This window comes from Prunus persica, chromosome G3 (assembly GCF_000346465.2).
Source record: "Prunus persica cultivar Lovell chromosome G3, Prunus_persica_NCBIv2, whole genome shotgun sequence".
Classification (NCBI taxonomy): domain Eukaryota; kingdom Viridiplantae; phylum Streptophyta; class Magnoliopsida; order Rosales; family Rosaceae; genus Prunus; species Prunus persica.
The window spans coordinates 512,578-534,809 of NC_034011.1; the positions used below are offsets into that span (position 1 = coordinate 512,578).

At 37.3% G+C, this 22,232-nt stretch overlaps 3 protein-coding genes across 3 annotated transcripts; 1 reads left to right on the plus strand and 2 right to left on the minus strand.

The window, feature by feature from the left end:
* LOC18788015 (flowering time control protein FCA) lies at positions 3,923 to 12,468 on the plus strand. The gene is made up of 17 exons (XM_020559205.1): positions 3,923 to 4,124; positions 4,448 to 4,548; positions 5,096 to 5,369; positions 5,766 to 5,836; positions 6,005 to 6,083; positions 6,499 to 6,581; positions 6,654 to 6,705; positions 7,904 to 7,968; positions 8,224 to 8,290; positions 8,741 to 8,820; positions 8,914 to 8,978; positions 9,639 to 9,698; positions 9,787 to 10,084; positions 10,703 to 10,840; positions 10,968 to 11,099; positions 11,648 to 11,713; positions 11,826 to 12,468. The coding sequence occupies exons 1-16, from the start codon at positions 3,923 to 3,925 to the stop codon at positions 11,708 to 11,710; spliced, it is 1,830 nt and encodes a 609-aa protein (XP_020414794.1). The 3' UTR covers positions 11,711 to 11,713; positions 11,826 to 12,468.
* Positions 13,561 to 15,484, minus strand: LOC18788001 (probable WRKY transcription factor 23). Its single transcript, XM_007221428.2, has 3 exons — positions 14,798 to 15,484; positions 14,417 to 14,560; positions 13,561 to 14,202 (listed from the first exon to the last, which is right to left on the minus strand). Exons 1-3 carry the CDS (start codon positions 15,208 to 15,210, stop codon positions 13,794 to 13,796), a joined length of 966 nt encoding a protein of 321 aa, XP_007221490.1. The 5' UTR covers positions 15,211 to 15,484; the 3' UTR covers positions 13,561 to 13,793.
* Positions 21,272 to 21,667, minus strand: LOC18788025 (transcription factor UPBEAT1). The gene has a single exon (XM_020559206.1). The coding sequence runs from the start codon at positions 21,665 to 21,667 to the stop codon at positions 21,272 to 21,274; it is 396 nt and encodes a 131-aa protein (XP_020414795.1).

Genomic DNA, 22,232 nt, shown 5'->3' on the forward strand with positions numbered 1-22,232 from the left:
AGGCGTGCACAATATCAATATTGACATGTCAAAGGATTGTCCTTTTGGGACTTCAATCCATATCATTTGCTACGCAATAGACGTGCATCATATTGATCACTGCTATACCCATATTCTGTTCTTATGGGACTTTAATCTGTGCAGTGTATTATCAATGTATCCAACTTACAATCTGTAAAATTTGCATTAATAATTCATGGATACATACAAGCCATTCTTTTGGAACAGACTTATCTTCCCATTTGGTTACATTTCAAGATAAAATATCAAATAAGTATATAAGCATAAAATAACACAAGTATTGCTTACATCCTTAGGTGGGAGAAACTTTTCTCAAGTATCATTCAAGCTCGTATCGGCCCAGTAAATATAATGTAGCGCTTGATGATCTAGTTATATCCTGCAAGAGCAAAATCACAACTCTTTTCTCTATCAAAAATAAATAACCCTCAGAGTTAGGATCACTCCATGGATTCTTTCTTCAGATGTTCATTCTAAAGAAATAAAATCTCTTATGAACAGAGAGTTATAAAAAGAGAAAAAATGCAAAAATAATGTGATATTGATTGCAAGAGAAGGTAAGCAATCAAGGAAGGAAGCTGGTGGGAGCAGACAACAAGCTCAACAATCAAGGAAGGAAGCTGGTGAGAGCAAACAATAAGCTCTCATTTCTTCTAGTCTAGAAGAAATTCCGGAAATTAGAGCATAAGGTTGCCTTCACAGTTCCCTGATGTGGCGGAAACGTGATCAGGGATAGTCTCGCTTCCTGAATGGATGATCAGAGATAGTCTTGCTTCTCGGGCATGTTAAGTGCTCACTGATAAGAAAAACAAGTAGATATCGCATCACTAGGTATGGAGAAAACTGGATGTCTTCTGCAAAGAAAATTTCGTTAGTAACACATTTATACACAAATAAGAGGAATAGGTAGAACCGGTGAATTTCAAATTAACCATAGGAAAATTGCGAGATTCTCGGGGTGCTTTTGAAAAAGTAGCTCCGTGAAATCCGTAAAGCAAAATCAGCTTTGACGAAAATAATACTTGAAAACGCCGAAAGTGTCGACAAGCATTATCAGAGGCCACGTGAAGTTTTGGAATCTGGGAAAGAAAAAGAGAATATGGGGATCCGAAAAGATATTGGGATCCTGAAAAACTGTAGCCATATTTCCTCCTATAGATATTGCCTTTGCAAAACTTGATTGGAGCAACTGCGTTTCAACTTAACTTCCTTCATTTTCTGAAACTTTAGTTTTCTTAAGACTTTCTTCGAAACCTTCTTAAAAATGGCTTCCTCTTCTTCCTGCCCAAATTATTTCCATTTAAATGATACTCCCACAACAACCAGTGACGCCAAAGTTTGGCGTCCATCCTTTGTATCCCAAAATCGTCATCTCATAGTTAATGATTCTGTGATGATGAATGATGCTACTGCTGTCATAGTAGCTAGGAATTTCATTACTCCAATGGATGAAATGCTGTTAACAGGGAGGTCAGAGGAAGAGGCTATTGATGACTCAATGGCTTTTAGCATTCAGAGTGCTGCTTCTGTTTCTAACATGGCTGATCGTTTGCGTGCCAGAGCAAACGAGGTTGAGAAGTTAACAACTGAAAATTCGTCTCTCCAAAAAATGCTTCATGAGTCTCAACAGGAGGTTGAGAAACTTAAAGGAGAGAATAGTGCCTTGTTGAAACTGGTGAGTTCGTACTCTGTTGATACACTGAGAAGGCTAGACATGCTGCAGGTCTCCAATGAAAGAATTTTGGGAGACCACAAGAGGCTCATGGCTAAGCTTAAGAGGCGTCGTTCTCTTCCTTCAGAGGCTTCCAGAACATAATGTAATTTTATAGATTTTACAGGGCCTGCACCTTCATTGCAGGTGGAAAAAATCTATCTGTTGTATGTTCCTGTTATAATAATTGCGCACATTCTTAAACTTGCACCTGTGGTTTTTACGTCTTTTCAAAATGAGGTTTGGAACCTTGTGCCTTATAGGTTCAAATAACCACATCGACTCTCTCAAATTTCATATTTCAACGTATGAAACTTTTGGCCTGTGCTAAACACAAACTCAGAATTTATTTGCCCTTTTCAAATGAACATGAAATATGGATTGAGTAAAAGCCACGCTAATATCTCATATATTTGGGTTCATGAGCTTCCGGCCCAGATATAACAAAATATGTGGGGAGCCTCAATTCATCATTCTCTTATGCCAAAGAAATATGTGGCGTACCACAATTTTGCAATAATACTTCAAGGGTTGTCCATTTAATTGTTGGAACTTCAGGTTCTCAACACTTAGATTTTGAACCTCAAGTCAAAATCACATATTCTCATGGTATGGACATTTTTACAATTTTCTGTACATATTTCTGGATTTCAAGCCCTTACATAATTGTCCATATCTTGAGGAACTTTTGGCATCTCATTTAATTGCTCATCCATGAGTTTAAGGAACTGCAGGTTCCCTTTTTGAATAGTGATGGTTTACCCAAAATGATTAATATTTATGTATACGTCACTATTCATATATCCGGTACTATTCATCAAGTCATGAATACGTATCTATTCATGTGTACAGTACATTTGCCAGTACAGTTATCATCCATGTGTATGGCATTATGAACCAATACGGTACTGTTACATCATTAAGGAACCCCAGGTCCTTATTTACATGTCAGGGATCAAGGACCCTCAAGTCCAATCACATGTTTACAAATATAGTACCCGAGAGACTGCCAGCTCTCATATTAACATCATCATCAAGGATCTTCAAGTCCTGATGTAATTGTATGATGAGGATCAAGGAACTTCTGGTCCTGATCTGCATACTGTAAAAACTCATCATACAGCACAATTAATCTATAAAATAAATTACTGGTAAATAAATTACTGATATGGACGATAAACCCGCACCATACTTTAAATAAATGTAAATGTGCGGTAAAATAAATTCATAAATTAAATTGCTTGCTGTATGGACGTTAATCCCGCACCATACCTTAAATAAAATTAAATGTGCGGTAAAGTAAATGTGCTTGTATGGGCACTAATTCTGCTCCATACATTTAAATAAAAGTAAAGGCGTGGACGATAAACCCGCACCACCCTTTTAAATAAATACTGTTGTATGGACGATAAACCCGCACCACACTTTAAATAAAATAAATGTGCGGTAAAATAAATTTCATAAAGTAAATTTCATAAAGTATGAGGGTCAATTCCACATCATACTTTAAGTAAAAGTAAATTTGCGATAAAGTAAAGGTGCTTGTATGGGCACTAATTCTGCACCATACATTTAAATAAAAGTAAAGGCGTGGACGATAAACCCGCATCACCCTTTTAAATAAATACTGTTGTATGGGTAATAATCCTACACCATACAGTAAATAAAATAAATGTGTGGATAAAGTAAAGACAATTATTTGTGGGTTCTTATCAACACCACGATCAAATAGTATAATAGATAATATTATTATCGTTTGTGGAAGGCATCATGCTTGTCTCTCAAATCAAATGCTTTCCACCTGTAATCTGCACATTTAGTATCTCAGTTAAATTACTGGATTACGACGAAACCAAACGAAACGTTACTTACCCCGCTATGACTCGAACTGGGAGTTGATAAAATTTCACCGCTTCTTCAGTCTCCTCTCTATTCTCTCTCCTTCTCAGTCCAGTGAAATCAAAAATGGCTCTGCAACTGTGGGAAACACTGAAAGAGGCAATTGTATCACACACAGGGATTTTGGGTTCTTTCTCAAAGTCCCTGGAATACTCTGCAGCATCCTCTCTCTCCAACCACTCCTCGCAACTCAGCAAGCCCAAATCATCACTCTCCACCGCCAGTTCATGAATCAACGGAGCCGGGAAGAACAAGTCGGCCCACGAATCGACTAAAGTTGTGTTCTTTGCGATGTCAAGCTTACCCAAGAAGGCGATCTCTGCTATGACCACAAGGGCCACAAAGAAAGGCATCAGATTGCATCAGATCGGCGATGATCTTGGTGCGGGGAAGGAAGGCGGCGGCGTGCTGGAGGTCGAGCATCTCACCGCGGAGCTTCTCTGGTTTGGCATTGACGAGGACGAGCTCGTCGGCCAGGTCCTGGGTGAGGATGGTCTGAGCGATGGCCTTTGAAGAAGGCCTGGGTTAGGTCGAGGCCGCTGGAGCCTAGCGAGCCTGGAGTGCTTTTGTGCATGGTCTTCAAGGCCTGCTGATTTTCCATGGCCATCATCGAGAATTTAAGATGTTTATGATGGATGAGTCTCCAGCATAGTAGCCGACAATGGGAAGTGTAATCCCTGTAGCATTGACGAAGTGGGAAAGCAAAGTTGATTGGCAGAAAAAGTGGGAAAGCAAAATTGATAGGCAGACAAAGTGGGAAAGCAAAATTGATTGGCAGCACTTTCGTTATGTGCATGTGGCTTTTGTCCTTTGAAGAAAGGCGGGTGTTTGGGTACGTGGATAACGGTGTCCTCGTGGAAGAGGATGAGGGATTGCGGCGTGATTTGGGAACAGCGATAACCTTAATCCCGGATTGGGTCTGAGAGAGAGAGAAAGATAGAGATGGAATGAGAGATCTGTGTTTCATCAGAGAATTCAGCTGGTATTGTTTTGAGAGAATTCGTGCTGATAACGTGTTATAAATCTAGTGAGAAATTGGAGAGAATTGAGATAGAGAGGAAGTATAGAAACTGAACTTTCATTCTCATATATGTATGTTACAAGTAGGGAGAAGCCTTATTTATAGGCAAGCATCTTTTAATGGAGGTGGGCTCCACCTTATATATTTACAACAATGAAAAATTCATTCCTCTCAAATTCATTCCGTGAACTAAAATTGCCGACGGGTTTCTTTCCAACAATGAAAAAAAGAAAAAAGTGTGTAGGGCTCTATTTACAAGAGGAGTGAAAGCCATAAGCATAACTACCAAAAATAAAAAAAAGTAAAAAAAAAATAAAAAAACACGTCCACGAAGATTAACTGAGAATCGGCTGTGCGGGAGCTCCACCATTTTAGTATGGTGCCTTCTTCTTCAATCGCACTCAAGTCTACAATTTTAGGGTTAAGGTTAGAGTTTGGCATAAACTAATCCAGGCAGAGTATATGTGAAGCTGGAGAGGCACGGAGAACACCAAGAGCCCCAGGGCATCTCGTACCCTGGGACTGGTTCTTCCTCTTCTTCATGGCCCCCCGTCGATCCCCACCATAACCATCATAACCACCACAATCACCACCGCGATTCCAACCACTACGACGACCACCACCACCATGGCAACCACTCAAATGGCTCGTTCCATCCGGTGCCTTTTTCTGTACGCAAAAGGGCTTGGCATCCTTCTAATCAAGGACCTTCTCCAGGTATTGTATATCAATTTTTTGTACATACATTTGTATTTGCCTTAATGCTCTGTTTGGTAGGTAAGGAAATGTAGGAAAGTAATGGAATGGAAACAATGAATTGGGTTAGGCTGCCAAAAGTACTCTTTTTCATATATTGCTAATGTTACTTTAATCTTTGTGACTGAAGTTAAGCTGGTGATGACTTTTCCACTTATCAAAACGAATATTAACTGCAAATTACTCTTTTTCACTATTTACATTCTGAGGAAGGTTCTTAGCAATGCGTAGCTGAATTTGTTTACACATGGAAACTGCATTGGTATCTTAATTTCAGCTGTATTTATCTTATTCCCTCCAAAGCTAGGTTTTTTTAGTACCTCTCACTTTCTTTCTTTCGGGGATTTTGTTTTTCAGATAACGTTGAAAGCGCCTTCCATGTAAAACTTTATGTTGCACAGGTTTCCAGAACAGCGACTGAGGAAGTTGTGAGTAATTATTTCCCCTAATCTGTCAAAATGTCTTTGGTGTTCATTTCTTTTGAAACTAAACTTACCAACCTAGCAAAGATGTCTGTTTAAAATTATTTGGTGTCGTGCATTGGTCTTGTGACTGCTAATTCTATTTAATAAGGTGTTCTTGTTTTTCTATGTCAGATTCGCCCGTTGTTTGAACAATATGGAAGTATTACTGAGGTTGTTATTTTGAGGGATAAGAGGACAGGCCAACAACAAGGTACCTCAATTCGTATGGGGTGGGGTGGGTGAAGGATAGATTCTTGGTTCAGTTCCCCTTGTTAGTATAAACAAAAAACTGATGTTTCTATTTCTTGGTCTTTGGAGGGGCTGATCAGAGAACTCAATTGCTTATGTTTCCTCTATAGCTTACATTAAAAAAATAAATAAATCATGTCCCAACATTCCTCAATAGATGTTTTATGTTTTTGGGTTCTGAATGCCCCTTGAATTTTAACATCTAAGCAGTAATTTTAGGTTTTCTTCCATCTTCGACGCTTTTCGCTTTCATAACCAACTTGTAAATGTTAATAAGTCTGCCGTTTGCTTGGTACCTCCATTTCTGTTTCAATAGTATTTCATTTAACTACGAAAGAAAAATAAGTAAGAAAACAGATTTAGTGTTGCTCTTGCAGGCAGTTGTTTCGTGAAATATGCAACACTAGATGAAGCAGACAGGGCTATCGCCGCCTTGAATAATCAGCATTATTTTCCTGGGGTGAGTTAATTTGTTGCTCGATTGATAAATAGATATGTACTTATGTCATTCATCATGTTACTGTTTTGCCAGGAAGTTCTACCAATCACAGTTAAATATGCCGACTGGGAATTGGAACGCCTTGGTAATTTTCTAATGCTTAAGGAATTTCTTGTGGGACCTTTTTTGGATTGTAAACCAGAAACTTAGTATCGTACATATTTTAGGAATTTTTAGGATCTGCATCCTTATTCCTCAAATGTTTTAGTTTAAGTTCAATAAATGTTTCCTATTGGATTAGGTCCATTTACTAATTTGTATGCCCAATTTTATGAGATAATTTTATATTTTATAGAAAATGTTGTGAGTCCCCTTATAATTATCAAAGCATTAGATATCATAAATGTACCATTTTCCTCAAAATTTAAAATACAATGACTTTCATTTTGCATAAAATTCGTGTTTCTGAAAATTTGGTCAATGTGTATCAAACAAGTTTAGAATGGATATAGAACTACACTGAAAAAAAATGAATTGATATGTATCAAATGAGATCCATAATGAATATACAACTATGTAGAAAAAAATTTTTGAATTAATATTCTTGTGAGACAGATGCAGTATTAACACGCATCAGAGTCCACTTTTTCACATCATGATGTAATACAATTCAATGTTCTTTTTATTTTTAATAATGTATCTGTTTTAGCTGTATATTCGTTCAATTTTATTCATCACGATTCCTGAATTTGTAAAAAATAAAGCTGTTGTTCTTCAGCTTGAAAGGTTGGATTCTTGTTAAGGTAAGATCCAACACCCATTTTTTATTATTATAAGAAAATAAGGGATGAATATTAATTGATTGGGTCTTCAGTTATAAAAGGAATATATTAGTTACCACTGTGCTAATGAGGAAGGTATGAATTTCATATTTGAAGGTTGGTGACCGCAAAGATGAAATATTCTTTTACTTTCTATCTTGCTTTTACTTTCTATTTTGTATGCTTATGACTTTTGTTATATTGTTTGTATTGTCTTTATCCTTGTTTTTGTTTTGCTAGTAAAATAATAGAATATCTTCTCTCATGCCTTTCTGTTTTAAATAACGAGAATGTAATGTGCAATAAAGTGTATTGTGTGTTTTCAACTGACATATATAGGGTGTGTTTTGGAGTGTTTTTGTCTGTGAAAAAAGCACTTTGAGGTGAATATGCAGGATGTACGTAGGGTTTTAATGGAACTTTTTTGTGCTTCTAATAAAAGTCACTTAGTAAAAGGCTTCTTGTAAAAGCCTTTCTAGTCAGGCCATCTGATGAATTTTGTTTTTCTTGTACTTTTGGTAGCGGGACTTGACAAGTTGTATGTGTGTGGCCTGAACAAGGAAGCTTCAAGGAAAGAAATTGAGGAAGTACGGTGAATGTTTTCTTACTATCACAACCTCAACTAAATAATTTACTCATGTATTCAACAGTACATCGCTACAGATGTATCATGCATTTGTGCACATCCATTTGTTTATGCATGCACATCTTTTCTTATGGATATGCACTTATGCATGCTACTTGCATGGAAAAAAACAATATTCTTCTCAACCCATTTTTGGTTATATACTCCCTCAACTCTTTTCAAGATGTTCAGATTTATATGGTGCTTTCTATGTCAGATATTTTCGCCATATGGTTTTGTTGAAGATATCTACATTTTGCGTGATGAGATGAGGCAGAATCGTGGTATTTTTATTTTTCTCATTGTTGATCTCTCTATCCTTTATAACTTTGAGTTGCATGTTATAGACTGGGTAGGTTGAAGATATCTACATTGTGGGGGCTGATTATGCTTGCCTCAATATGGTATTTTCAACCTAATGATGTCCTGTGTTCTATTTGACGTCACAAGAACTGGAGATATTCTGATTTGCATGCTTGCTAGTTACTTAAGAGGGTAGAAGTAGGTGGTGGATATCGTAGCCAGTAGTTTTAATTTTTATATCTGTCAGCACTTCAGTTGGGGTCTATCGTAATTTAATGGTGAAATAGTATCTTTCTTTATTTTAGTCATATAATTTTCTGTAAAATCTAATGAAAGATTTGTATGGAATCGCATATTGCTAAAAACCCGTTACTGTTTCTTTGTGCTGGCTAATGCTTTTTTTTATATATCTTTTTATGGTTTTTTTAAAGGGACTGGATTTGTGAAGTTTTCCCATAAAGATATGGCTCTGGAAGCAATCAAAGCATTAAATGGAACCTTCATTATGAGAGTAATGCTTTTGTATTGCTTAGTAACATGCACTGATTGTGTCATTACACTTTGAAGGCATCTAGTTTGATTCTTCTTTTCTATGTTACTTCAGGGTTGTGCTCAGCCGTTAATTGTTCGCTTTGCAGATCCTAAGAAACCGAGGGGAATAGAATCAAGGTTATGCTTTGTAACATTCTTAGATACGTGTGTGTATGCCGAGAGCTTTTAAAGAGAGATCTCTCTTTCTGAGAGGAAAAAGGGATGCATGTGAGGCCCATCTCCCAGTGCAGTATAAAGATCTTGACCATCCCTTTTATAGATTCCCATGACCCTTATAAAAGGCTTGGCCAAATCATAAACCATTTTGTCATCTAACTTTGATTAAATTATAGACTAACATAGTTTTTTCGACAAATTTTGAAATGTTCATGATAATAAACAAATAGCTAAGCAATTTGCTCTTTTGTTTTTTATTTTTATTTTTATAAAGATGATCCTTGAATGGAAGCCTTAAAAATGGATGGTTCGGATCATTGGACATTGCATGGTGAACCCCAACACGGGGTTCACTTTCATGAAAATATGGGATCCCTCTTTGGATGGGACCACACGTTTTGGAAAAAATGAAACTGCTCAGTGGTCCAGATTTATGGTCTGGAAACGTTTACCAGTCACCCAAAAGCAACTTTTTATATCTGGTTTTAAAGTAAACAGAAACGTTGGCTGAAAGACAGATGTATACAAGATGTATACGGTATTAACTGATAATGTTCTTGTTTGATTTTGGGGCAGTTAAATCGTTGTGAAATTTTCTAAATTTGAATTCTCTTTCTCTAGGGGCAATTATTTATTTAGCAACACAAACATTGTTCCCCACTCTCAAGAACCAGTTGTTAGGTACAATTCTGTCTTTATACATCTTACATTTCATTTGTCATTCTGTTTGTTAGTCTTGACTGCTTGTCTTCTGCTTTGCTCTTTTCAGGCCAGTATCTGATCATGGTGATTCCACTGGAGGGTATAATATACATAATGCATCGTATCCTGTTCAACAAGCTTCACACCCGCCTATTTCCCAATTGGCAAACCATGAACCCCAGGCTTCTAGTGTCATACAACCACCATTTCCTCCATCAAAGTCACCTTCACAGTTGTGTAGGATGCCTTTACAACACACACAAATTACGCATTCTCGGACTTCTCAAGTAGAAGTTAATGAGACCCAGAAGCAGCATCTGACGCAACCATCAGGGCAAATTATTGGGCAGCAGCAGAGTTCTCAGGTTAGTGGGTAACAATGATAAATGATTTATCAGGCTGCCAAAGTGATGAGTGATCAAGTAATGATGTATATTGTTAATTATTCAAATTAAATTTTAAGTGGGGATTCCTTGCTCAAAGATGTTCGTTTGTACGTGTATCATATATATAACACACGAGGCTTTGAAGAGGTTAACCTTTGAAGGGATACGATCATGAGCATGTTGTCACAAATATGTCGTGTAGCTACTGCTTGTGACACCCTGTGTTTGTTGAATTGTTTGTGTATGGGCTCTTTAGAACCATAGGAATCATGTCTATCCTGTTAAATGATTATTATGCATGTGGGAGGGAGTAACATTGGCTATAGTAACCCTTTAAGTATTAAAAATAGGAGGCTTTTAGTCGTTTCTGGAACTTTTTCATTGGTGGATACAAAATTGCTATAAATGTATGTTAAATTGTTCTGTGGTAGTTATGTGGTGCACGAGTGGCAGCGCACACAATTTTACTAACAATGATTTTGGTACTTGGTGACTCGTGCAAACTCTTTTCTGCCATGCTGTGATATTGGAAACTGTGCAAATACGGTGGTGTCTTGTTGTCTTCTATCGTCTCCAAAAACTGGACGCAATCCTCAGACAGTTGCTAGCAATTCTCTCTCAGCGGCAGTTCCTTCAAATCACGAGATAGCAGCTTTCATAGAGTGTGACTGGAGTGAACATAACTGCCCTGATGGATACAAGTATTATTATAATTGTGAAACTTGTGAAAGCAGAGTATGTTTCAGTCTTTGAAAATCTTCTTCATATGACATTTAGGTTTCTTAGTTCCAGAAGATATTGAAATGTCCTATTCAAAATAATTGGGAACATATGATTAATGGCTGTGTTATCTGGTCTACAGTGGGACAAGCCTGAGGAGTTTGCCTTATTTGAGCAAGCATTGCAGATGCAGACGCAGCAGCAAAATCCTTCTCACCATCTTAAATCTATGTCGTCGGTTCTTTCTACCCAACATAGTGCTCAAACACAGCAGGTACAGATTCAGACACAGGCCTTCCATCAGACACTACAACTTCAGAAACCTTGCTCATCTGCGCCGGTTTGTTATTTTCACTTAATTTTTCATTTTTAAGATGGTTTTTCTGTTGTAATGTGAATAAGGCGTCGTCTTTTTGCTAGCGATTGGCACTGGGTACCCATTAGGTGTTAGGGATGTTGTAATTGGGGTGTTTGGGGAGCTGCTGCGGGGGGTGGGGTTTGTTGGGGTGTTGTGTGGTGGTGATGGTGATGGTGATGGTGGGTGGTGCCCATGGGTCCCTACTTGTTTGTGGAATAGTTAGGTTTACTTTCTATGTTATGTGGCTGTTTTCACATTAGGCAAGCAACATCCCTATAAAAATTAGTAGCTAGTGTAAGAATTACCCAAATAGAAATTGTTTTAGCACACTATACGAGCTTCAAGTGTAAAGATTCAATTTGAGTATGTCTCTTTAGCACTACTGGAAGCCGTGATAGTGTAAATAATGTCCATGTGGACGAGGATGGATATGGTATTGTCAATAACATGCTGTGGTTTTGTAGGAACTGGATCATGTGCAAATCCAGCCAGAAACAAATCCTGTTGTTGGCCCAACCTGTGTTTGACAGGTATTGATTATGTAATTTACAATTCACTGAGGCAATTGCCACAATGCATTGGTTAGAAGTGACTTTGAGCACCTCACGAAAGTTCTAGCCATTCTTTTTGCTTTCTATGCAGAATGGCCAATTTTTCCATTCTTAAAGAAAAAAATGGCATGCAACCCCGTCCCAGTCCTTGGAGGATTGAATCATCGGTAAACTGTTGGTACATTTGCAAGATTGTGACATTACTGGTTCACTCCCTATGTCCTTTTTTCCCTCAATTTTATTTTATTGTTGAAGTCACTGCGATTAACGCAAATTGAAGAGTTGCTAGTGCTGAGGGTGACTATTGTACACAATGAATGCAATCCAGCGCAGGGGGACCATATTGTGTGAATGTAACATTTTCCCCACTCTCGGGTCAAGATGCAAACTTCTGCGAACTGTACTTTATTGGTCATTTCAATTTATCTTCTCATCTTAAGCTGCTGCTGTAGGAAAGAGCATCCAGAAGCATTTAATTGCTGAACAATAGTGGTGGAAGCTTAGAACAGGGTGTAATATGTATTAGACACAGGTGTAGAAATGTTGCCATCTACGCTTAAATTATGGAGTCTTTAATCTCATGCAATCGGCTTGTTACTTGCCCGGAGATTTGTATCATAAACCAGTTATTTACATAACATGAAGCATATTATGTACTTTTTTGTCATACTGCCGCTGGCTGAAACAACTTAACAGTAGTTGACAAAAAAGCTTTCATGCCCATATTTTGTGAAGTCTTGTTCTCTGCAGGCCTCTTGATATATCCTGATTTTTCAACTGGAGTTTAAAAGTATGATTATCCAAACCCATACGTTGGTTGGTTCCTCTATATACTCAATATTTTGTGAAAATTTTGATATATACTTATATTCATGTGTGGCATACCGTGATTAGTCAAGGATAGCAGTGTTTCTCCTGCATGCGGTGAGAGTGCACGGGACAATGAGTTAGGATTAAGATAGGTCAATGTTGGATTAACAAACCAATAAAAATACTTTTGGTTCCCATGGCCATGGCAATTGACTAAGCAGCGCAAAAGTTGTGGACAAAATGGCCACGGAACATGTAAGAGTGCATATGACTCAATACATGGGTAGATATTATTCCATTATTAAGACAAAAGAATCACACAGGCGGATTATCCTTAATGTGAAGGCGGTGCTTAGTTTATATGGCAGAATCCATATCCCATTCCATCTATTTATTCAAATTCAATGCATCAAAAATGGAGGGTGAGATTTGATGTGGCATAAAAACGAGAAAGCAAGGCATTTATTGTCCAAGAGGCTCAAAGTGGGGCGGTAGAGATTTTGATCTTTGAGTTGCCTTTTCTTGTAGCATACGCATGCATAGTTTTGGGACAGCGCATTAGATGTTGTCACCAAATCTTCCCAGTTGCAGCCCCTTTTTCTAGAATCAATGGTTTTTATGTGAATTCCAAGGGGAGAAGGAAAAAGGGAAAAATATTAAAAATTTAAATAATAAATAAACAAATAAGCAAAGAGGGCTTCTTCATTAATTGTGGGTCTGGACTGGACGGACTACGCAGAAAACCCTAACCCTCAAAATCATGACTGCGCAGCAGCACTAGTACTGCTACTCTCCAAATGAAATCAATGCACATTCCTTCCACAGCAAAAACAAAGATATAGGACAAACAAGGGGTCAGAATAATTAAGCAAACCCATTTTCCATATACCACAATATCTTTACATACCCAACCCCACATTTCCCCCCTATTTCAGAGGCTCTTCCACACACCCCACACCCCACACCCCTCAAGAGGAAAAGAAAACCCAAAAGAAAAAAAAGAAAAGAATATCTGATGAGGTAAAAAAACTAACTACTACCAAGTACCTGCATTGGATTAAAATATCCATGTTCCATGGTTACAGTGATAATCACCATCAGGATTAGCAAGAGCACCTGATCTCAAAGCAAGTCAGTAACCTAAATTAGTACATAATTAAGTAGCATTGCATTAACTAATGGGATCTCATCTCATGATCAGGTACGGCCATGGTTATCTATAAACATACATATATTTATATAAATATATCTACTCTTGCTTCAGCATATGGGAGGGGACTATGTCTTGAAGAAGCCCATGGTCTGTCAACATAGCAGAACCAGTTGCTGGGGTGCAAAACCGCCTTTCGCTATGAAAGCCGGTGCCGCTAGCATTTGCTGTTGGTGAGCCACCATTAACATAGTTGCAGAAATTGAAAGGTTGCAGTTGCTGTTGATAGTGATGAGATAATAGGGTTCTGGGCATTGAAGGCATGGCAAAGGTGGTAGAGATATTGGGTTGAGCAGAAGCCGAAGCCGTGAGAGTTGGGCGAGGTATGAGTGGGCTTGGGTGTGTGTGTTGGCCTTCATAAGTTGTCACAACGATGCTTGGGTCATTGAAAGATCGCTCCACTCGCTTCTTCACATTACATGCTGTACTTGTGCATCGATAGTAACTCCTACAATCAACCAAAATCATGAAATACATACATAAGATCAAAGATAAAAAAAGATAATAATAAGTAAGATTATGATTTCTGATTCAAAACCCATAACTAATTTAATTCTGGGTTTTGATTAATTTGAACTGAGGATGATTATTATTAACAAGCAGTTAGCAATGCCATGATAATAAATAAGTGTTAATTTGGCACTGAAGTTTAGAGTGAGTACCTGGGGAAGGGGCTGTTTTTCACAGCTTTTTGACCGTACTTTCTCCATCTGTAGCCATCTTCCAGATGATCAACCTCACTCTTGGTCATGAATGCAAATCTGGGTTCTCTCTGTCTCTTCTGACTTGCCTTCTTCGCTTTCAACCTTTGCTCATCCACACAATGAACACAAAGAAAAAACCACCTTTCATCAGTACATCATCAGGCTTTTTATTATATAATGAAAGTTGAGTTCACTTTAACCCAAAGTCCCAATTTTCAATTTCAGGTCGCTGTACTATAAATCCCAAAATGATAAAAATCCCATCTTTATCTTGATCTGTTAGGAAATGGGTCTCTCTAAAAAACAAAACTTAAAGCAAAGCAGGAATGAAAAACTCACTCTTTCTTGGTCTTTGGTTGGTCATGTTCTTCTTCTTCATCTTGGTCTGCAGCACCTTTATTATCAGTCTGTTCCTCGTTCAGAGCCTCACTGGATGCAGATGAAATCGATGAAGAGTTTGGTGTTGCAGGCTGCTGATTCAAAGAGTAGTCGGAGCACTCCTTTGCCATTATGGAAGTTTTTGGAAAGTTTGGAGCTAATGAAGGCAACATAGATGGTGTCTGAGGCAAATAATCAAACAAGGAGTTAGTACAAAAGTCCTGGCCAGCACCCAAAAGCTCCATAAACCCTAAAGATGAGCTCTTTTCTCCTTCACAGAAATCAAATATGCCTGAAAATGGTGATGAGGAAAACCCACATCCAATATTGGTACTATTGTCCTCCATCTTTACCACATCCTTCTTCACATCCATTGCTTACTCTCAATACAGAAAGAGCTACTCTTCATCAAGGGCTAGAAAGAGAAAGTGGGTTTTGTTTGTCTTAGTGAGAGAGAGAGAGAGAGAGAGTAGGGTAGGGTTGATCTGGTTTATAAGATTTGGGAGAGAGAAGAAAAGGAGAGCGTTTTGGGGTTGGAGAAAAAAGTAAAGAGTTTTTTTGGGGGTTAGGGATTGAGAGTGAGAGGGTAGGCTGGGGTTGGCTTTGGCTTGGCCTCAAATATTGACCGGCAATTGTAGGTCAAGGGTTGTGTACGGAGTAGGCAGAGTAGCAGTGGCAAAAATTGAATGCATGGTTCCGACAAAATGGTCGACGCTTTCATACAGTGACCTTTGACCGGTTAACCGGTTTTTTTTTTATATTTTTAAAAAATTCGTAATGTGAACGGGGTTTCATTACACGTGACCTTCTTACGGCTACACAATACAACTTTGAACCTCACTCGTGTGTAATCTTGTGCATGCATGTGAACTCAACCAAGCGATAACTTTGCTTTTCATATTTAATTTCTGCATTTTTCCTCTTTTTTGAGTACAAGCGATAGTCTAAACTGTAAGAGAATGAGTTTCTCATACACACAACACGGACAACTAAGATATCACGGAATTCGAATCTGAGACGTCTGATCTACAAATCAAAGACCCTTTTTCACTGAAACTAAACCCCAGTAACTTCATATTTACATTTTAATTTGTTGTTTGTAACTCAATGACTCAAAGTCAAAGAAGACCATATTATTTATAAAAATGAAGGAGAAATAATGAATGGGAATGTAGTGGCGTTTTATAATTGGTGCTGCAGGTGAAGTACAAGTATATATATAAGTGATGAGGGAGGATATATATGTTAAATCCTCTTATAGAATTAATTAATAAATTAACTAGAATTAAATCGATCGACTTGATTGAATACAAATGACTTTATTTGGAGATAAGAGATAGTTTCACACTTGATGACAGCAAAAAGGGTTTTTATAGAAGGCTAGACGACCTCTTTGACTGATTCACAAATGTTAAAATTGGGAAATATTTATATTTAAGACCCACCAGAATAATTAAGGAAGTTGCCATATCCTCGAAACAATTCTTAGATATTCCCTATCGCATAAAAAATCAGTGAACAGGACAAACTTTAGGTGCAGATCATGAGCAGAATTCTTTAATCATGTGTTTAAAATTTAATTATGATAAGAGTATCAACTTTAATTTTATTTTTAAGGTGTGAAATCATATGTTATCTTTCTCCATAGTCGGTGGTTAATGCCTTTTTGCTGCTTTTTATCTTGCACCGAATGCACATAAAATCCCTACAGAAAAATAAAATAAATATTTTTTAAAAAAAAGGCCAAAGACACGATCGACTTCTTTTCTCTTTTGGTGAAACTGTAGGCCAAAGTTGCACCCCCACGTGTGGCTTACCACGCACACACACAAAGATAAAACATGCTGACATAATTTCCGTGTAACTTTGCATGCCTATAATTATTGTGTTTCCAACTTTTCTTGGTAAAACAATTAAATCACTCGTTCATTTTTGAGGCGTTTTTAATTGTTTTTTGTTTTTTGGTTTTTGATGTTGGCTGTTGATGGATCCCAATACTATCATTTCATACTGATATACACTCAACCATGCTGAGGTCAGTCAGTGCATGGTTATTGCAAGATAACATCATTGCAATTTTGCGATGCCACACAAGCCATCCATATACTTCCATTTTTATTCCTCTATTTTTCCTTTTCCGTACATATGTCTATCTTATTAGTTACACAAATTCGAAATCTCTAATTATGTTGTTATGCAATAGTTCAATTCAATCCTATATTCATATATAGTAACATGAGACACTAATTATGTTAGATGACATACTTAACCTTATATTAATGGGGAGAAGGTTTAATTCATGGAAGAATTAGAAATTTTCAGAGTAGTGAGCTATAAATTGATTTTTTCATTTGTTTTGCGTGGGTGGCTAACTGTCGTTTTCTTGGAAGCTGCTCGAGTAGAGTGGGCCAATTTTGCCTAAAGTGACATGGGCTAATTAATTTCTATTGGACTAGGGTCCACCCTAATCTAAAGGCAATTCTGTCATTGGATTTAACTATTACCATGAGTCTAAACCATTTCAAAAGATACATTTCTCTAAATATATCACAAATATTTCGGAAATCTTGGTGCAAGATCATATTAAGATCTTAAAAATTGGTCTTGACTGTTGATCCTTTGTCTAGTTGTTTGTTTAATTTGAACTTGTGTGAGGATTAGTACTGAATACATAGCAGTGGAATTAGGTTAAATAATCCTTGTTATTAGTCATGATTGCACAAATGGAAGAACCTACAAAGCTACTTACTTTTGCCCTTTGTTTTGTTTGACTGAAAGTTGAGAACGTGCTTTTTTAGTACTTGGGTTTAGCTTTTTTACACCGATCCTCAGCTGAGCTGAGGATGTTTTGTTGACACATCCTCAGGTCCTACCCAAACAAAGGAGAGTGACGTCTACATGAGCCATCCACACCTCACACATTTCCAGCACCAATTGATCCGAAAAGTATGAAGAGAAAGAGAAATATGAGGCAAAAGTAATTAGCTCCGATGTTTTCTTTGCCTGATAAGATGGCTGTAACTTTCTTGGAGATAAAATCTTCACGCGGTTTCGGAATATTTTGGGTTTCTTATGCAACACGCTTTCGAGATCCTGCGTTCTGAGTATTTTGTGTCTTCTTTAGCGGAAGATGTTTTTTTTTTCCTTAATTTATTTACTTTTTTTATTTTAGTTAGATAATGGTAGTGGACTGGTAGTATGCGACTGTTTGACTAGCATTGCTTTTGCTTTTGCTTTTTGTGTACGTTTAGGAGCTTTCAAAAACAGCCAAAACAACTACGAATTGAATAATAAGTCTCTGTTTTGTTGTGTTGTGAAAAGTCTCCTCCTTCCGTTACAAGCCCAAGTTCTTCCAGACTCAGACCCCAAGATTTGACCATGGTCACTAGTCCATGCCCCCTGCTACTATTGTCTATATCCCATCTCTCCAACTTTTCTCATCGGTGAAATCTTCTTCACTCGATTACGGATTAATAAAAATATTTTCAAATAATTTTAAAAATCATTTTTAAGTATTTTTGTTCACAAAACACTCGGATTTTAAATGAAAATTTCAACGTACATCTATATGATAAACTGTTTTCTTTAATAACAAAGAACAACTGAAAGAAGAATCACATACGAATTATATATCTAAATATATCAAATTGTGGTCTAAAAAGAACCTTGAGAAGGGAAAATTACGAAACCAAAAAAATACTAGAGTGATGATAATTCATAAGGAGAGAAGATGTGACAATATGGAAGTAAACGCACTACCACTACAAGCAAGCATTGAGACCCTACCACCCTACCAAAGATAATGTCTCAAGTTGGATAGCATTTGGTCCAAAATGAACCACCAATTAAGCTCAACGCCGGTTGACAGGGATTGTAATAAATAAGTTTGGCATAGTGTCTCCCATCTCTATCACAACCACAGAAAAAAGCTTGTAATAAGAATATTTCTTCTTCTTCTTTCTCTCTCTCTCTCTCTCTCATAATTCTCTTTTTCTTCCATGTCCTTTGTTATTTCTATTATAAATCATGACTAGTTAACTGCCTCCATTATTGCCGGGTCATAAGCTAAGATTTCTTGTTAAGTGTTGCTCATGGTTTGTAATTGGTTACAAAATTTCTTACTCCCACCAAACCGTTGCTTTATTTAAACAAAAAGATCAATCACCCACTTGAAGCGTCACATTTATCCTCTTCATGTGACTAACAATTCAATTAATTATTACAAAACCTGTAAATAATTATAAATAATGCAACCCAACACCCATAATTAAATATTTATAATCTTTCAAAGGTAGCAGATGTTCTAGAAGTTTGACATAATTGATTGGGGTCATATGACTCGTGAAATGGGTTACTTTTGGTTGGTAGTCTTTTTGTGAGTCATCAGTCTTAACCTCATCTGCATTCGGAGATGAAAAAGTTGAGGCTGAGAGATGCACATGGAACTTGGAAGGGAGGAAGTCAAAGCATAACCATTCGGCAAGGGTTGAATATATATATTTTGTAACAGCTCAAGGCTCGGGGTCAGATGGCTAGAAAGAGACAATTTTATTTTATTATTAGCTCCAAAATTTTATGTTTCTTCTTGTACCTTGTTGAGAAAATAAATTAAACCAATGGAGAGTTTTACACTTCTCCTTCACCTATTTGTCCCCTATACGATATGTGCATATATGTAGCTATTGCCTGCCTAGTGGATAGTGGATAGGAAATATACACAAGCAATTTGAGTGACAGCAATCCAAACACAGAGCATATCTTCAGTTTATGGCGTTTGTTGAAGCCCTACATTTGAGAATATTTGTCAAGGTAGTACTCAGATGAATAATTTGAGATGAAGAAAGTCAGCAATTGAAGCTACATTAGTAGGTTTAAAGAGACCGTCGTCGCTTATGGTAATAGGCATCGGCTTTTTTCCGATGTCTTTTCTACCCTGAAAAAGGTAGAAAATAAATTCATGAAAATTGAGGTAATATTAATAACAAACTTTCATTTTAAATTCCAACCACAGTTGATTTGATAGTAGCATGCAATATAGGACATTCATTGTCCATGTAAAGCCAGTGGTACATATTTTACACGGAGAAGGAAAAAAAGGCAAAAAGGTAAAATTCCATTCCATCAACCCATACCTTGGTGCTTGGTGAACAAACAAAGCATCTATATCTCTTCTGTGGAAAATATTATAGGCCCAAAAGTTCAAAGCTGATTCACATGCATAATGCATAATGCATATGCATGCAGCCAGCCAGCGAGCCGTGTGAAATGTTTCGTGTCTTTGTTCTTGGTTGCTGCTGCCGACACATCTTTTTTTGTACATCCTGAATTGGAAAATCCAGAAACCAAATACTCAACCTAATTGTCGGCCCATTTATCAACTTTGTTCAAATTTGTTTCACACAATAATTAATTAAACACGTGTTCCATTTCATATTGCAAAAGCAATAATAGAGGTTTTCTTCTTCGATTAGTTCTTTAATTTTCAAGAGAGTACTCAAAACGCAGTAGCATATGGGAGCCATGTGCAAATCATACTGTAAGTGGGATATATAATTTTTTTCTTTTTTTTTGTTAAAAAAAAAAAAGAAAAAGAAAAAGAAAAAGAAGGAAGTTCGTCTTTGTTTTGAACGTGCAGTAGTGAGAATGAAAATGAGAAGAAGAAATAGAGAATTGCATATGCATATAAGGAGAGTTTTGAACTTGTAACACATTTCGGCGTGTGAAAGGCCGATTAAACCAATCAGTATTATAGAATAAACCCTAGATTTACATGTTTAAAATCACCCATTGATGATTAAACCAATACTAATAAGCTTATAGTTATTGCAAATAAATGTGTTATTCCACGTGGGCCTAGCTGACCCAACTCCTTCGGCTCAGCTTTAGTTTTATCAACGGTCTTATGTGTAACGAGATCAGCCCAAGATGTTATCCTAGTGTAGAGGCCCGGATGAAAAGCCTTTTAACTAGTCCTATCATAACTGGCCGTTAGGGTTCGGTAAATGTTAGCAAGGATAGCTGTTCGTCGGTCCAAATCCGTTTTTAGCCATCCCCATTCGATCTAATATAGATTTGATTTTGAAAAGAATCGAGTAACCTAGGGTTTAGATGTTAGCAAGGAAATTAACGGTTGCGTGCCAACCGTTAATTTCCCAGAAAATACATGCTATTGACAAATAAACTAAAGAGTAAATATTCACTAAACCACTTATCATCAACTTGCTTTTTCCACACAATAAAATGACCAAGCTCTTTACAAACTGTAGACAGCCTGAGAGCATGCATGTACTCTGGACTTCCCAAACCCAAACAGGTTTCTATGACTAAATCACAAGAGGAAAAACAGGAAGAATAATAAAAAGAAAAAAGAAAAAAAGTACTTTTAAAGAATTGAAAAAAAAATAAAGAATACTATTCTTTACAGAAATGAATGAGTCACTCATCATGATGAGAACCAGGTGCCAATGCCTGAACCATAATTTGCAAGAGCGTTACTCTACTTTGCAAGGACAAGATGTAATCAACTGTCTCTCTGAAGAGTCCATCCAACCCCGTCGACGAATCGGTTTTTGGGATCAGTCTCTTCAAGGTTTTCACCCTTCTTTGGATCCCATTGCTGCGCATTCTTGCACTTTGTTGGAGGCGCTTCAGTGTCCCCCTCTTCTTTAATATCCTTCTTCTTTTGGTTGTTCTCTTGTTCTTCACAACTCCTCCACTTTCCCTTGTGATGATCATATTAACTTTGTTCCACTTTGTATAGGACTTTCCCTCATTTTTTAGGACCATGCCCTTCAAATCAAGGGAAACAAGGAGAGGATTCTGAGAACCCATGATTCAGGAGCTAAACACAGTAGCTTGCTGTCCTTGAGAAATCCTTATGATTCAAGCCAAAACACTATGGCTGCTATAGCAGAAATGGCATAATTAAGGGTTTTTATAGGGTGTTAGCTGGTAACTGAGTTGGCGGCCATTAAGGATAATACAGATTAGTTAATTATGTGTATTAATTAATTAATTAAGGCAAAAGTAGGGGCCACAAGACAATTTCATAGAAGGCCTCCTCCAAGGGAATGGGGATAAATGAATGGGATGATGCCAAGTGTACATATATTATTATTGGTGTTGTTAATGCTTGTTGCTTTGGGCATGTTCTCCAACTTATGCACATGCAACCACATGATTCTTAAGAAGCCCTTCTTAAACCACCACCACCTTTCATCACGCCTATCCCACGAAAAACACCCTGGATTATTCTTCCTTCCCACTTTCCAAATTCAATGCTTTACTTAGATAATGCAAATTGGGGGTCCTTAATCTCCTCATCATTCCAGCTCAGTCAACATGGCCTAAAACTTTTCTAGGGTTTTTCATGGTGGTTAGGCCTTGTTTCCAGGCA

What these genes read in the sequence shown, in the direction of transcription:
- LOC18788001 (XM_007221428.2), bottom strand. Translation starts at nt 15,210, where the DNA reads ATGGATGTGAAGAAGGATGTGGTAAAGATGGAGGACAATAGTACCAAT. An exon ending in CAACCAAAGACCAAGAAAGA is followed by an intron (nt 14,561 to 14,797) that starts GTGAGTTTTTCA and finishes GGATGAGCAAAG; the next exon opens with GTTGAAAGCGAAGAAGGCAA. An exon ending in AAAAACAGCCCCTTCCCCAG is followed by an intron (nt 14,203 to 14,416) that starts GTACTCACTCTA and finishes GGTTGATTGTAG; the next exon opens with GAGTTACTATCGATGCACAA.
- LOC18788015 (XM_020559205.1), top strand. Translation starts at nt 3,923, where the DNA reads ATGTCAAGCTTACCCAAGAAGGCGATCTCTGCTATGACCACAAGGGCC. An exon ending in CCAGGTCCTGGGTGAGGATG is followed by an intron (nt 4,125 to 4,447) that starts GTCTGAGCGATG and finishes TGTCCTTTGAAG; the next exon opens with AAAGGCGGGTGTTTGGGTAC. An exon ending in TCTCAAGAACCAGTTGTTAG is followed by an intron (nt 9,699 to 9,786) that starts GTACAATTCTGT and finishes TGCTCTTTTCAG; the next exon opens with GCCAGTATCTGATCATGGTG.
- LOC18788025 (XM_020559206.1), bottom strand. Translation starts at nt 21,667, where the DNA reads ATGGGTTCTCAGAATCCTCTCCTTGTTTCCCTTGATTTGAAGGGCATG.